Raw genomic sequence first — 14,131 nt, 5'->3', positions numbered from 1 at the left:
TGTTATTAAAAGGAATTTAATTCATCTTAATTAAAAACTCTTTAACAGCGAATTCTGTCACAGGCCTTGGCAACTGGAAGCGACTCCAGGGGCACGCCCCTTTGGGATGCGGTTGAGCCACGGTCTCGAATGGCCCACCACTGCCACGTGGCAAGGAGCTTACCTGGAAGTTACTTCAATACAATATCAAAGATCTGCAAGGATTTTTTTTTTTAAAAAAGGTTTTAAATATATTAGACTCTCTTGATTGCCATTTTTACACAAAGCTGCTGATACAGTATACAGAGATTTAACTTTTTTTTTTTCACATAAAATACATTTTTCTTAAGTGTTCTCTGTACATCAGTGGCTTCTGGTCTGGTGAATTATTGCGGGGGGGCTGGGGATCTGCAGACTCTTCCTGGGTGCGCAGAGCCAGGCCCCGCACCTTGGCACTCACAGCGCCCATGGGAAGTAGGCCCTCCGACCAACTGGCCAACAAAAGACTCTTGTCAAGGAGCGCTTCTAGCGAAGGCAGTAGCTTCTGCAGTCACCCACTGGCCAAATGACCCTTGGCTCTTAGGGAGGGGAGGCTGGGGGAGGGGAGACTGTCCCCAGGTCACAATAGCAAGAATTAAATAGAGTCCTTCTAGGCATCCTGTAAGAAGCACGCTTCTGGAAAGCATCCCAGTATTCTGCTCTGGAAAAGCAAGTGGGAGAGAGAACTCCAGATCAAAAGGCATTTGACACCAATAACCAAAATGGGTCTCACGTTATGACAAGGCCAGCCAACTGGCGGGCAGGTCAGGGGACACACCCTTGTTAACTTTTCTGAGCCTGCTGAGATTGATCAAACAGTACACAGCAGTTTCATCAATGCTGCACTGATGGAGAATTACACCCTGAAATCGTCACTTAGGCTTAGGGTTCATTCAACTTCCTTGAGCTACCAGCCAGCAGCTCAGTCTCTGGTGGGTGTCACCAATTTTCAGGGTGGAAGCAAGGGCTGGAACTCACATGGAGCTATGTGGCACATGCTTTAGAAATAGCCTCCTTTAATCTGCCAGGAACTGCCACCAGACCTGGGTCTAACCAGGAGCTGGGTATTTGGTCGATCTTGCCAGCTTTCTCCCTGCTCCTTGCTCCACATCTGCCAGGAACAGAGGCAGACTTATGAGGAAAGGCTTCAATGTTAAAGGAGAAGCTCCTTTTCCTCCCACTATCCACTGGTGGGGCAGGAGGATTAGGTAATAAACGAGCAAGAGACAATGAGCTGAAGCACCTGAGATGCATCTGGCAGCAAATTCCAGGCTCCTTGTTCTTCTAGACACTGACTTCAAACTGCTGTTAGACAGTGCCCAAAAGATGCTGGCGGGAAGGCAGCCATCCTTGAAAGTTCCAGATAGACTTCAGATGGTATCTGCCTGGAACCCAAGACCCAGCATCTCCACCATTTAGTGGCAAATGTTATCCAAGGGTGGCCATGTCAGCAACCTCCAAACTAAAGGAATCCACAGTCCAGGGATTCTCAAGAGCAGAAAAGCAAAGGGTTGACAGACCAGGACACAGCTTTTCTGTCTCTGAATCAAATGGGGGCTGCTGGTACTCGTGGTCCTCCAAGGACGAGAACTGTAAAGAGCAGTGTCCTCACTCTACCTCATTCCTCCTTTATCCCCAGAGCCTAACACAGTGCCTGGTGAGCCTCAGCTACTCAATAAACTACAGAGTGAATAACTCAATGACCCTGGCCCCAGCTTGTCCCTCGACACCGAGGAGATCCACAGGGAAAGTTCCCCTGGGACTTGATGGGAATGGTTTATCCCTAACTGAAAACATGAGCTAACGCCCAAGAGCCTGCAGTTGGCTCCTGTCAGGCCATCAGCTGGGATTCCCAGCCTTCTGGGTGGGAGACAGTGGCCCAGGAGGCAGGAAGCAAGGGAGGAAGGAGGAAATAGCCAGAAGGACTCAGAGGGGGCAATAAATGCCTTCAGTCTTTGGCCTCTGAGCAAACAGATACGAAAACCTGCACGGCTCTCCCCTAGGGGCATGTGGCTTCCCTTGGGACCTCCCAGCTCACAGCTCGAGAGGAACTCCAGTGTCAGTCTCATCTGAACACTGTTTTTAAAGCCTAAAGGTATGTGGGTTTTGGATCATACCTGCCCTGACCCAGTCATAGGATGAGATGATAAGAGAGCCAGCTCCAGACCCCAGAGATGTAGCAGGCATCATGCACACCTGTCTGCAGTCACCTGACTTGACTTTCCACCCTACACTGCATCTGCCCTGAAACTGGGGTGGGAGTGGTCTGATGCTGTGACTCTCCCTGCATCCAGGAGCCACCAGGAGCGAAGTGACTCCTGAGGCCCCTGCTCTCCAGCCCAGCTGCCCTGCGCCTGGTGAAGCATCAGCCAGAGCCCTTGGGATCCAGCTCTGCCTTTAGGCTACAGGAGCCCTGGGGGCCACAGTGGAGGACTGGGACAAACAGCGGACACCCTTACTAGTGCTGTGGCAGAAGGGGCCCCCCCAGCCCCAACCTCTGGCCCAGATGTCTCGCAGGGAGAATTTCTCATAGGCTCAGAAAGAAAAGGGTTAAAGGGAATCCAGATTTGTCCCCCAAATTTCTGAATCTGGACCTCAGGGGCCCCCTTCAGAGCTCTAAAGAGGTAGTTTTAGGACAAGTAAAAGGCGCATGGAGCAGGAAACAGACCTGCAGCTAGTTAGTTACACCAGTAGGCTTTGGCCAAGCCCGTGGACAGCGCCCAACTCGTGGGCAACAATTTCAAAGGGCTCATGAGAGGATGCAGTTGAGAGGTGGCAGACATCCTGTCCCTCTAGTCTTCCCTCCCCAGCATCAGAAAGATTGGGGGCCATGAAATTGTAAAGCTGGCGCAAGACCCAACTCCAGCACCACCACTTGAATGCAGCGCACAATGCTGGACCACAAATGAGCACCTCGGATTTGCAGGCTTGAGCCGGGGCAGGATAGCAGCCCCTGGGCCAGACAGGAGCTCACAAGAGCCAACTGGCAAACCCATGTCACCAGGCATTCCTAAAAAAGCAAAGCTGGGCCGGGAGTCCTGAACATTCACTCTGGGAGAGGTGGGGGACACTGCAGCCCCCCACTGCTCACTCTGATGGCTCAGTCTGAGGAGGACAGGGTGAGACAGGCTGGACTGAAACCATCTGACCATTCACAAAGCTCGGCCAGGGCGCTGGGCTCTGTCATGCTGAACAGAGATGTCTGCAGAAATTAACAACACGAACTCACCTCTCTCCCTGGAAAAGCCCTTCCAACTGAAGCTTCTCCCTTAGCTTCATTTTTTTTTTAATGCCAGTCAGTAAAACCTAGTGATCATGATACTGTCTGTGAAAGAAAGCTAATTCAGTGATCACCCTCCCCAACCTGGAGTTTTACAGTCTAGAAGAATTAATCCAACACATTTTTGAAAATGCTACCTTTGTTCCCTCTCCTCTCCACATTTTCATGCTTCCATCCAAGAGTAAAACAGGATTTGGATTATTCCAGGAGTGGAATTACCTGGTATCCCACCTTGGTCCCTGGGTGCTCACACAGCTGGCTCTGGGCACGGGCAAGGCTGTGGGGAGCAGGTCTACACCCATCTCATCCACCCGCTGTGGGTGCATGAAAGTGAAAGTGTTGGTCGCTCAGTTGTGTCTAACTTTTGCAACCCCATGGACTGTAGCCCACCAGGCTCCTCTGTCCATGAAATTATCCAGGCAAGAATACTGGAGTGGGTTGCCATTCCTTTCTCTGAGGAATCTTTTGGACCCAGGGATCGAACCCTCATCTCCTGCATTGCAGGCAGATTCTTTACCATAGCTCCATCTGAACACAGAGAAGACCTCCTGCTCCCACCAGATGGGGATGACAATACCAAGTCCTTGTAGGACTCTTGGCAGGATGACAGGTCTCAGCTTAGCAGGCCCCCTCCCCTCCTAAAGCCATGTTGGCAGTGGTGACAAATTCTGAATCTTCTTAACCTCAGTCCTCTTAGGAAGAGCTCACAAATTCTCAGTCCCACCTGCTTCCCATGAGCCCAGCTGTGTCATCCCTACATGTTGATTGAGTGTGAGTGTGTATGTGTGTGTGTGTTGATATGTGACATGTGAGTACTGGTCCAGAGAAGCCTTGACCAACAACAGAACTGGAATCCCAGCTCGTCCTCCCCAAATCTGACAGCAGGATGAGTCAGGAAGCCACGATGGGCCTTGTTTTTTGATGGCAGACAATGCGGCAAGAAGCAGAACCGTGGGAAGTGGTGATGCTATGGGCAGCTGGCTGAGAGGTGGGTTCTGAGTTCCTCTGGAATGCAGAGCCCACCTCCCCCTTCCCGCCCCAGCTGCCCCGCCCCCCCCCAAGCCAGGGCTGCTGGGCTGGCCTGGATTCCAGGGTCCCTCTCCCCATGCATCTCTTTCCTCCAACCCATAGAGACTAGGAGATGCGGCAACAGCCATGGACCTTCTCCTCCATCTCCTCTATGGGGGCCTTGAACTTCAAGAGTGGGGGGTCTCCACTGGTGACCGTGTAATACACCGAGGTCCCGTTGCTGCTGTATGGAGAAGTTCTGCCTCCGATCAAGGGGGCCTTGCCTTCGCTGCTGCTCTCGCCCGTCCTGGACACGCCGCTGCCCAGGTGGGTGCTCAGGAAGGGGTGGCTGAGCAGCTTGGCTGCAGCCCGCTGCCTCTTCAGCTCCAGAAGCGTCTGGGGGCTCTGTTCCTTGTAGCCACTCCAGGACGGGGTGGCATCGGCCATGCCAGGGTTGCCATAGGCCATGCTGTAGTCGGGCACCTCGTGCACTTTCCAGACATCCCCATTGGACAGCGCATACTGGTAGGTGCTGACCGGAGCCCGGAGGCCGTTCTCAACAGGCACGTCCATTTCGCTGCGTGGGATCTTGGTGGGAAACTCGGAGAGCAGCACGGGCTTCTCCAGCCTGGGGTTCTGAGGGTGAGAAGGACAACGTCATCAGCTGGCTGGGGGATCTGAACCCCACCCCTACTTGCGCCTCTACTGAGGGCATGATTGCTTGAACCTGTCCTCTTCCATTTTCCCTACCTGGGTAGTAAGACCTCCGTTTTCCTTTGGGGAATCTCACCAGTCTGTGGGTTTTGATAGACCCGACTGACTCCCATCTTTGCTCCGGGAGATAGACCATGACCCCGGGACCTGGCCAATCAATAAACTCACTATTGGAACTGGTTCAGGAATGGGTTCAGAAATTGGTTCCATGAAACTCAACCCTGGGACTTACTGCTAGAAAAATTGGGGAAGAGCAGCTCTGTTTCTGTAGGAACCCCGGGGCTGAGAGTCATAAACTGGGGAGACAGCACACCAAAAGGTCTGCTTGGCTGTGAAACCAACATTAAGGAAGACAGAGACAGAGACTGAGAGACACTGCACCCTCGTGATACTTTTTAAGATTTTTTGATGTGGACCATTTTTGAAGTCTCTACTGCATTTATTACAACATTGCTTCTGTTTCTATATTTTAGATTTTTGGCCTCAAGGCATGTGGGATCTTATCTCCCTGATCAGGGATTGAACCCGTACCCCCTGCATTTGAAGGTGAGGTCTGAACCACTGGACTGCCAGGGAAGTCCCCTGATGATATGTTCTGAGCCCCCAGATCCAATTGGCCCAGACTTTCCAGTTACCCAAGCCAGTGCATTCTTTTTGTGTGTGTGTAAGTCAATCTTAGTTGGGCTTTTTGGTCACTGAGAATCCTCTCCCTATACTCCTGGGAAATCTCTGCTCCAAATGGGAGAGGTTCTTACTCAGAGATCTTTTATACCCAGCAATCCCTGGGTAACAAGAGCTTTAAAAGGAGCTGCTACCTAGAAACTCTAACGAAAAGGTGGATACATTTCACAGTAACAAAAATACAAAGCATACCAAAAATCACTATAAACAAGGTCAAAAGGCACACAAAAAACTTTTTTTTTTGGCCACACGACAGTACGTGGGATCTCAGTTCCCCAGTCCCTGCCCCCTGCAGTGGAAGCACAGAGTCTTCTGGACCATCAGGGAAGTCCCCCACTTATTTTTCTGTAAACCTAAACCTACTCAAAAAAATAAAGCATATTTGTTAATAAATAAATAAACAAATACAATGCCTGAGTCCAAAGCCTGGAGACTGATTTAATCAGCTGGGATTACGGCCCGAATATCAGTTTTAAAAACAAAAACAAAACACCTCCCCAAGGTGATTTTCTTATACAGTTTAGATAGTGAACCACTGGTTGAAGAGACAGCGTTGTCTTATCACGGCTGTGCCTGCTATCAGGGAGTCAGCTCTGCCAAAAGTGGGTACCACAGCCAGCCCAGGGGGCTATCAGTGCAGAGTCCTGTCAGAAACCTGACTTGGGAGTCAGGCTGAGCAAACACACCTTTAGATTAGTGGTTCTCAAATTCTTGCGTGCATCCGAATCCTCTGGAGGGCTGGTTAAAACACAGAGTGCTGGGTCCCAGCCCCAGGGTTTATGATTCAGTCCATCGCGTGTGGGGCCTGAGAACCTGCATTTCTCTTTTAATTGGAGGATAATTGCTTTACTATGTTGTGTTGGTTTCTGCCAAACATCAACATGAATCAGCCACAGGTATGCATATAGCCCCTCCCTCTGGAACCTCCCTCCCACCCCAACCCCCAATCCCACCCCTCTAGATTATCACAGAGCACCAGGTTGAGCTGGGCTTCCCTGGTGACTCAGACAGGAAAGGATCTGCCTGCAATGCGGGAGACCTAGGTTCAAACCTTGTGTTGGGAAGATCCCCTGGAGGAGGGCATGGCAACCCACTCCAGTATTCTTGCCTGGAGAATCCCCATGGACAGAGGAGCCTGGAGGGCTACAGTCCATGGGGTCCCAAGGAGTCGAACACAACTGAAGTGACTGAGCACACACTCATATCTTTGGGGTGGAAGGGCTGCTTGGAAAAGGGAACGTAGGAGCTTTCTGGGGTGACAGAAATGCGTATACTTTCACCTGAAGGTACACATTGGTAAGAGGTCTTTGAAAAATTCATTTAAGATTTCTGTAGGTTATACAAGTTACACGTCAATCGCAAAGAAAAGATAATTAAAGCATATTGGGGAAGCATCTGAAATGTGATTTGATTTCAGTCTACAACTCATTTCTTTCCTAACCCCCAGGCTTAGGTGGGGAAAGGCAGAACACGAGCTCCGAGTGTGCGGGCTTCATCCCAGTCAGCGTTTCGGTGGGGAGTCTCTCTTTTAAAAAACACTTTGAATCAAATCTTTTTCTTTTTAACATTTATTTGGCTGAGCTGGGTCTGCAGTTGCGGCTTATCTCCTGATCAGGGGTCAAATCCAGGTCCCTTGCACTGGAAGCAAGGAGTCTTAGCCCTTGGACCACCAGGGAAGTCCCTCCTTTTTCTGTTTTTTGTTGTTTTTAACTTTTTATTTTATATTGGAGTATAGCTGATTAACAACGTTGTGATAGATTCAGATGGGCGGCAAAGGGACTCAGCTGTACATATACATGGATCTATTCTCCCTTAAACTCCCCTTACGATGGAAATTCTTTAGAGCAGATGCCTTCACTCCTGCCAGCAAGACAAGCCCTCATATGACCTCCTTGTTCACACAGGGAAGCAGGGTCCCACTGACACAGTTTGCATCCCTCCAAGGAACACTGGCTAGAAATGTTTTCAGCTGCTCTTTGTGTGATGGAAGAACCACAAAGGCACACCACTGCTGGTATGGTCAGCCCCTTCTTTCTTGTGCCCAGTAGTTCTGCTCTGGCCCCAAACTTGCATACTCCACTCAGCAAGACTGAAGCCAGGCATGGACCTGAGTGCATTGGTACTGAGTCAAACAGTGTCCCCCCAAAACTCACATCCACCCCACATCTCTAAGTGTGACCCTATTTGGAAGTAGGGTCTTCTCACAGGTGTAATCAGTTACATTAAGATGAGGTCACACTGGATGAGGGTGGGCCCTAATCCAATGACTGGTGTCTTTCTAAGAGAAAACAGAGACACAGACCCATGCACAACGAAGGCCACATGGAGACAGAGGCAGAGATTGGAGGCAAGCTAGCAAAAAGCCAAGGAATGCCAGAGCCGTCAGAAGCTAGGAGACAGGCATGTAACAGAGTCCCCTTCCAATAACCAGAAGGAACCAAGCCTATAGACACCTTGATTTTTAGACTTCTGGCTTCCAGAACTGGGAGAAAAGACAGTTCTCTCGCGTCAAGTCACCTACTTTGCAGTAATTCATTACAACAGTTATCAGAAAACAATACAGCATCTTCTTAGGAAAGCAGTTTAATGCCCAGACTGTAGGCTACTCCTGGAGCCAGCTGCTCAGATGTTCTGCCATCCCCTTACTACTTTCCAAAATTTTTCTTCCAATCCAATATCTCAACACAATTCTCAATATCTTGTTAGGTTTCCCCTAAAAAAGTTTTAGCACCCTTCTCTCCCAGAGTGGCCACCCTACTGAACCTCTCTTCTGGGAAGCCGGAACAAAATCTCTCTTCTGCTGGAGCTCAAGCAGGCACATGGTGATCACTCGCTTCCTGGCAGTTATGAGCCCCTACTGTGTGCCAATCACCAGCTCTGACGTGGACATCCTACACTCGCCTCATTAACCACGGCAGGCACCCCCATCAGACAGGATCCACCTGGTTTAAAGGCGATGGCCAGCTGACCTCCCTCCGAAGGCTCTGAGATAAAGAAGCAAAGCCAGGCTGGGATTCCATCTGTTCCCCTCCCACGGCAGTGGTCAGTGGGGCCAGGTGGGAGGCAAGCTCTCACCGGGTCCTTATTCTCTTGGTCTGTCCTGGTCTCCCTGATGTCCCCGTTGTAGCTGGAGTTCCGCTGATCCTCAGATGCACTCCGCTGCTGCCAAAGTATAGCCTCTCCCTCATATTCCTTCCTGTACAGGTTGGTCCTGTCGGACAGGCTGGCTCGACGTACCACCTTCCTAAGGGGAAAGGGGGGTGCTGGGAGGCTGCTTCCAGGCTCCACGGGCAGGAGCATCCTCGGGCGCCCCTGGCTGGCCCGCCCCCGACTCACCCTCGGCTGCCCGCGCTAGACGTCCTCCTGCTCAAAGATGACTTATGCCTCAGCTGTGACTTCATGATCACGTCGTGCTTGTGTTTCAGCTCCAACAGCAGGACTTTGAACTCCTCCTCTTCACACAGGTCTGAAAGGGTGGAGGAGTCCATGGCGGGGGGGCAGGGAAGGGGCTGGTGATCCCCAAGGGCCCTCCAGACCAGAGGAACTGCCATCCCAACCCACTGAAAACTCCCAGCATCTTTTGTGCTGTGGGTGGAGGGGCAAAAGCAGTCCCAGCCTTATTTCCTGGGCTACCACCCAATCCTTCGAGGAGTGTAAGAAGAGGAAACCCCAGGTCCCGTGCACAGTCCCAATTTCCAGCTATGACTGAAGGATTCATACACCTTTGATCACTTCCAAGGGGAGTCATCAATTCTCCACTGATAGAAAATGTATCGAGAGAAACCAGCAGGTACCCCATGGAGCCCAAGCAAGACATTATGGAAAGATACTGAAATCATATATCCCCACCCACTCAATCCCTCTCACCTTTTAGTTCATCTGTCTACCTATTCGCTGAACCAGTCATCCATAGATTCATCGTCTACCCACCCATCCTCTTTTTCATTCATCCATACATTCACCCACTTATCCACCCATTAATCTACCACCCATTAATTTATTCATCAAACTATCCATCTACCATCTATCCAACCATATATTCAACCATTTATCCTCCACTCATCAAAAAAATCAGTGAGTGCTGATGTATGTGCCATTTGTGGTCCATGTGAACTTACCAATTGGCATCTCATCCATGGACGTCCTAGCACTGAGACTCGCCCCATGGGACACCAACAGCTCTGCCATCTGCATCTGAAACACAGGAAGAAGCCCAGGTTCCCCCCTGCCCATAGCTGAGAAAGCCTAGGAGTTGGAGAGAGTGAGAGTTCAAAGCTTCTTAGGATGTGATCCAAAGAATGGTAGGGCAAAGCCGACTCCCAGGGAAGGCTCTGTCCCCTAAAGCCGGGAATTCCGGCAAATGCCTTGGGCTTGACACCTCCTCCAGCATGACTCAGCCATACCGAGGGACAGAAGGAGTCAGGTATAACTCCAGAGCTGTCAAGTGTTTAAAGAGGAATGGCAAAAGCTACAGAGATTTCTATCTGGGAAACAAGAGGAAAAACTCAAGACAGAAATGTGGGAAATTTTCTAATTTGGCAAATTGGATTGTCATCTTGTTAGGACACAACTTGACAATCCTTTTGGCAAACTCGGTAGGTCTTTTCACATCCTACATGCTGGCTGTAGTTAACACCCTAAGTGGGTCTGCAGCCCAAAGGTCAGCAGGTTGGCCATAAGCTGGCCTCTCTCACAGCCCTGTGGGTGACAACTACCTGTCCCCAGAAGGCGGCTGCGTGCAGGGGCTCCCAGCCATCCCAGTCCTTCACATCCACGCGTACACCATGGTCCAGGAGAAGCTCAGCTGCCCGCAGGTATCCGTTGGCTCCAGCTATGTGCAGCTGAAGGAGAGGAAAGGGGTCAGCACTCCCCATGAGGGCTGGTCCCTCATTTGGAGGCAGGAGATCATACTTGGCCCAGACCAAGGCCCAGATCATACTTGGGGCCAGTAGAATGGAATAGAAGGAGGTGGAAATACCAGCCACATTACAGAGCATTAGTAAGTCTGCAGTATGGAACTAGAAGGTAAGGAAGAGAGGTGAGTCCTTCTCCTCTGTCTTCAAGCCCCTGTCATTAAAGCATCAGCATTTACTCAGTGCTTACTATGCACAGAGCCCTGTAGATGGAGTCTCAGAGGTTCAACAGAACACAGCCCTGATGGCCGGATGCCGCATCATCCAGGGGTCAAGTGGCTATAAGTTTCTGGCAAACAGAGGTTTTAGGTTTTTTTCTTTTTTTTAATTTTCAGAAAATTTCCAGATCTAGGGTGTGATCTGAAACAGGCACACACAAAAACTGGTATCACTATCTGATTTATAAATGTTTGATGCTTGCCAGCTATTAAGAATGACACACAGCCAGCAAGACATTAAAAACTGTAGGACCACATACATAGCTGGGAATAAAAAGTTATGACTGAGAGAGTCATATTGGTGGGTTTCTTGTTTTTTTGTTTTACTATAGTTGATTTACATTGTTTCAGGTATATAGCAAAGCAATTCAGTTATTCATCTGCATATATTTTTTTCCAGATTTCCTTTCCCATTACAGGAGATTACAACTATAATTACATTGAATATAGTTCTCTGTGTTGCACAGTAGGACCTTGTTATTTATTATATAAATAGAAGTGATCATGTTAATAATAATAATGAGTTCATCACCAGAATCTACTGAGAGTTTACAGACTCTGTGGTGAGCACCTACATGTAGAATCTCATTTAGTCCTCCCAAAAACCCCATGGGGAAGGTACGCCTCCCTGCTTCACTGGGAAGAACTGAGACCCAGTATGTGCCCAGCCATGTGAGTGAAGCCGCTCTGAGGCCAGCCCCAGAGAAGCAGACCCCTGTGTCCACAGGGCTGAGCCACAGACCCAGAGGAGCTCCATCCAGGGCGGGCAGTGTCCTGGCACACCCTGGCCATAACTTTGTCCAGTCTTCATGCAGCGTCCAATCCAACTACCTGACTCAATTCTTGAGTGCTGGGCTGACCAGGTGATCTAAGCGGGGACCCCTTTCTTAGAAAAGAGCATGAGGCACAAAAACCTAAAAAAGAGAACTACTTCCACTGCTGGGTATATATCCAAAGAAAATGAAACACTAATTCGAAAAGATACAGGCACCCTAATGTTCATAGCAGCATCATTTACAATTGTCAAGATATAGAAGCACCCTAGGTGTCCATCAAAAGATTAATGGATAGAGAAGGTGTGGTATACACAGACAATGGAATACTACTCAGCCATATAAAGGAATGAAATAATGCCATTTGCAGCAACATACAAGAACCTAGAGGGCATTATGTTTCATGAAAAAAGTTAGACAAAGACAAAGACAAAGACATTTGTTTGTATGGAACAAAACAGAAACAGACTCACCAATAGAGAGAGGGAAGGGGGAGGGAAAAGATAGGGGTACAGGACTAAGAGATACCAACTACTATGTACAAAACAAAAAAGCAAAGTATATTGTACAGCACAAGGAAATACAGCCATTATTTTGTAATAATTTTTAATGGAGTATAATCTATTAAAAATATTCAATCACTGTGTTATATACCTGAAACTAGTATATTATAAAGCAACTATATGTCACTAAAATAAATAATCAACTTAAAAATTTTATTTAAAAAAAAAGGGGGTGGATGAGGCAGAGGGTGGGACTCAGGAAAGGGGTAGAAGTCCAATGATCACATCTGGGCTACCAGGTCAGGCCTGAGGGGCAGTGAGGGAACTTGGTACTGCTGAGCCCTACCTGAAAAGCTGAAGATTCTGAGACCCTGAGTGCTCAAAATCACATGGACCCCAAGCCTAGGACAAGATGGACCCAGCCATGGGCAAGGTTGAGGGGGGCTTCCAAAGCCATGTTCTAGTTCTCAGTTTAGAGGCTGCAAAAGCAGACCTCTCCAATACTGAGCTGTATCATGCTATGAAAGCCTATGAAGAAAGATCAAGAAGGTTTCACTGACTTGAATTCAAACAGTGAGTGAAGCTAATGAGAAAGACAGAGAGAAGATTCCATCATTCTCTATCTCCAATGTCTAGTAAAGCATGTGGCACAGAGGATATGTATGTTGACAGGATGGATGAGTGGACCAATGGATGGATGGGTGGACCAATGGATTGATGGGTGGACCAGTGAATGGATGGGTGGACCAGTGGATGGATGGGTAGACCAATGGATGGATGGGTGAACCAGTGGATGGATGGGTGGACCAGTGGATGGATGCATGGACCAGTGGATGGATGGGTGAACCAATGAATGGATGGGTGGACCAATGGATGGATGGGTGAACCAATGAATGGATGGATGGGTGAGCCAATGGATGGATGGGTGAACCAATGGATGGATGGGTGAACCAAAGAATGGATGGGTGGACCAATGGATGGATGGGTGAACCAGTGGATGGATGGGTGGACCAATGGATGGATGTGTGGACCAGTGTATGGATGGGTGAACCAATGAATGGATGGGTGGACCAATGGATGGATGGGTGAACCAATGAATGGATGGATGGGTGAACCAATGGATGGATGGGTGAACCAATGGATGGATGGGTGAACTAATGGATGGATGGGAGGACCACATTCCAGGGGCAACCCTGTCCCCAAAACGAGGAGGAAGTTCAAGGCTACAGACAGGCCCCCACTGTGTAGGCTTGACCTCCACCCAGTGCTGGCCCTGTTCAGCTCCAGCTGGTCTGGGTTCTGGTCCCAAACCCCCAGCCCAATCCAGCCTGGCCCCTCTCCTCACCAGTGTGGCCCCCTGGGCATCTACCCAGTCAAGGTCCTGGCCAGCTGCGATCATACAGTGAATGTCCGAAATCATCTGCTGCTCGGGAGCTGCCCGCATCTCGTTGATTTTCTCCTGGGTGATGCCTGCAGTGGGGGAGGGGGGATTGAGTCAGCATTCCCAGGCAGAGAACCCACCAGGGCGGGGAGGGAGGGCAGAGGGGGCAGGTATGACTCCTGTTTCCTAGGGTCTGCCAGTCAAGGGGGTAGAAAGACATGCTCAGAGATCATTTCTCCCAGGCCCAGTGAAAACGAACACCACGTGTTGGGCCACGAACAAGAGCCTGGAACCCAGTCGGCACTGTATTAATATCAATGACTTACATACACAGCTCTTCTACCTGGCAGTCCCGACCACCCACCTACCCGCCTCCAGCTGCTCAAATTCCTGGCTCTGTCTCATCCTTTAGGTCCAGCCTGGATCACCTCCTCAGCTGGCCTCCCCTGCCCACTCTATGTGATCAGGTCTCTGTTCATTTCTTCCCCTTCATCCACAGCTGTGTTTGCATCACCAGGCACGATGCTCAGTGAATCTCTATTACGGCCACAACTGAATTACTGAATATATCACTTCTGAATGGAGAGCTGAATAATCGAGGTGGAAGGACTCAGAAATTCATCTTCAAGCCTGAATCTCTGG

General features: G+C 49.6%; 1 protein-coding gene across 2 annotated transcripts in view; it reads right to left on the bottom strand.

Moving 5' to 3' along the window:
* Positions 1–14,131, bottom strand: part of PPP1R16B (protein phosphatase 1 regulatory subunit 16B) — a 106,993-nt gene continuing 92,862 nt past the window's right edge. The window contains exons 6-11 of one of the 2 annotated variants that reach the window (XM_081560348.1): positions 13,454–13,578; positions 10,417–10,542; positions 9,820–9,895; positions 9,038–9,167; positions 8,777–8,945; positions 1–4,942 (exon numbers count right to left, since the gene is read on the bottom strand). In XM_081560348.1, coding sequence (XP_081416474.1) covers positions 4,433–4,942; positions 8,777–8,945; positions 9,038–9,167; positions 9,820–9,895; positions 10,417–10,542; positions 13,454–13,578 — 1,136 coding nt within the window. In that variant the 3' untranslated portion in view covers positions 1–4,432. The remainder of the gene's footprint in view (positions 4,943–8,776; positions 8,946–9,037; positions 9,168–9,819; positions 9,896–10,416; positions 10,543–13,453; positions 13,579–14,131) is intronic. The other variant, XM_081560349.1, reaches the window with a different exon arrangement.

This window comes from Giraffa tippelskirchi, chromosome 13, assembly GCF_054371585.1.
Source record: "Giraffa tippelskirchi isolate mGirTip1 chromosome 13, T2T-mGirTip1v1.2.pri, whole genome shotgun sequence".
NCBI lineage: Eukaryota > Metazoa > Chordata > Mammalia > Artiodactyla > Giraffidae > Giraffa > Giraffa tippelskirchi.
Note: the sequence above shows the minus strand (reverse complement) of the source record. Positions and strands in the feature narration are given on the sequence as shown.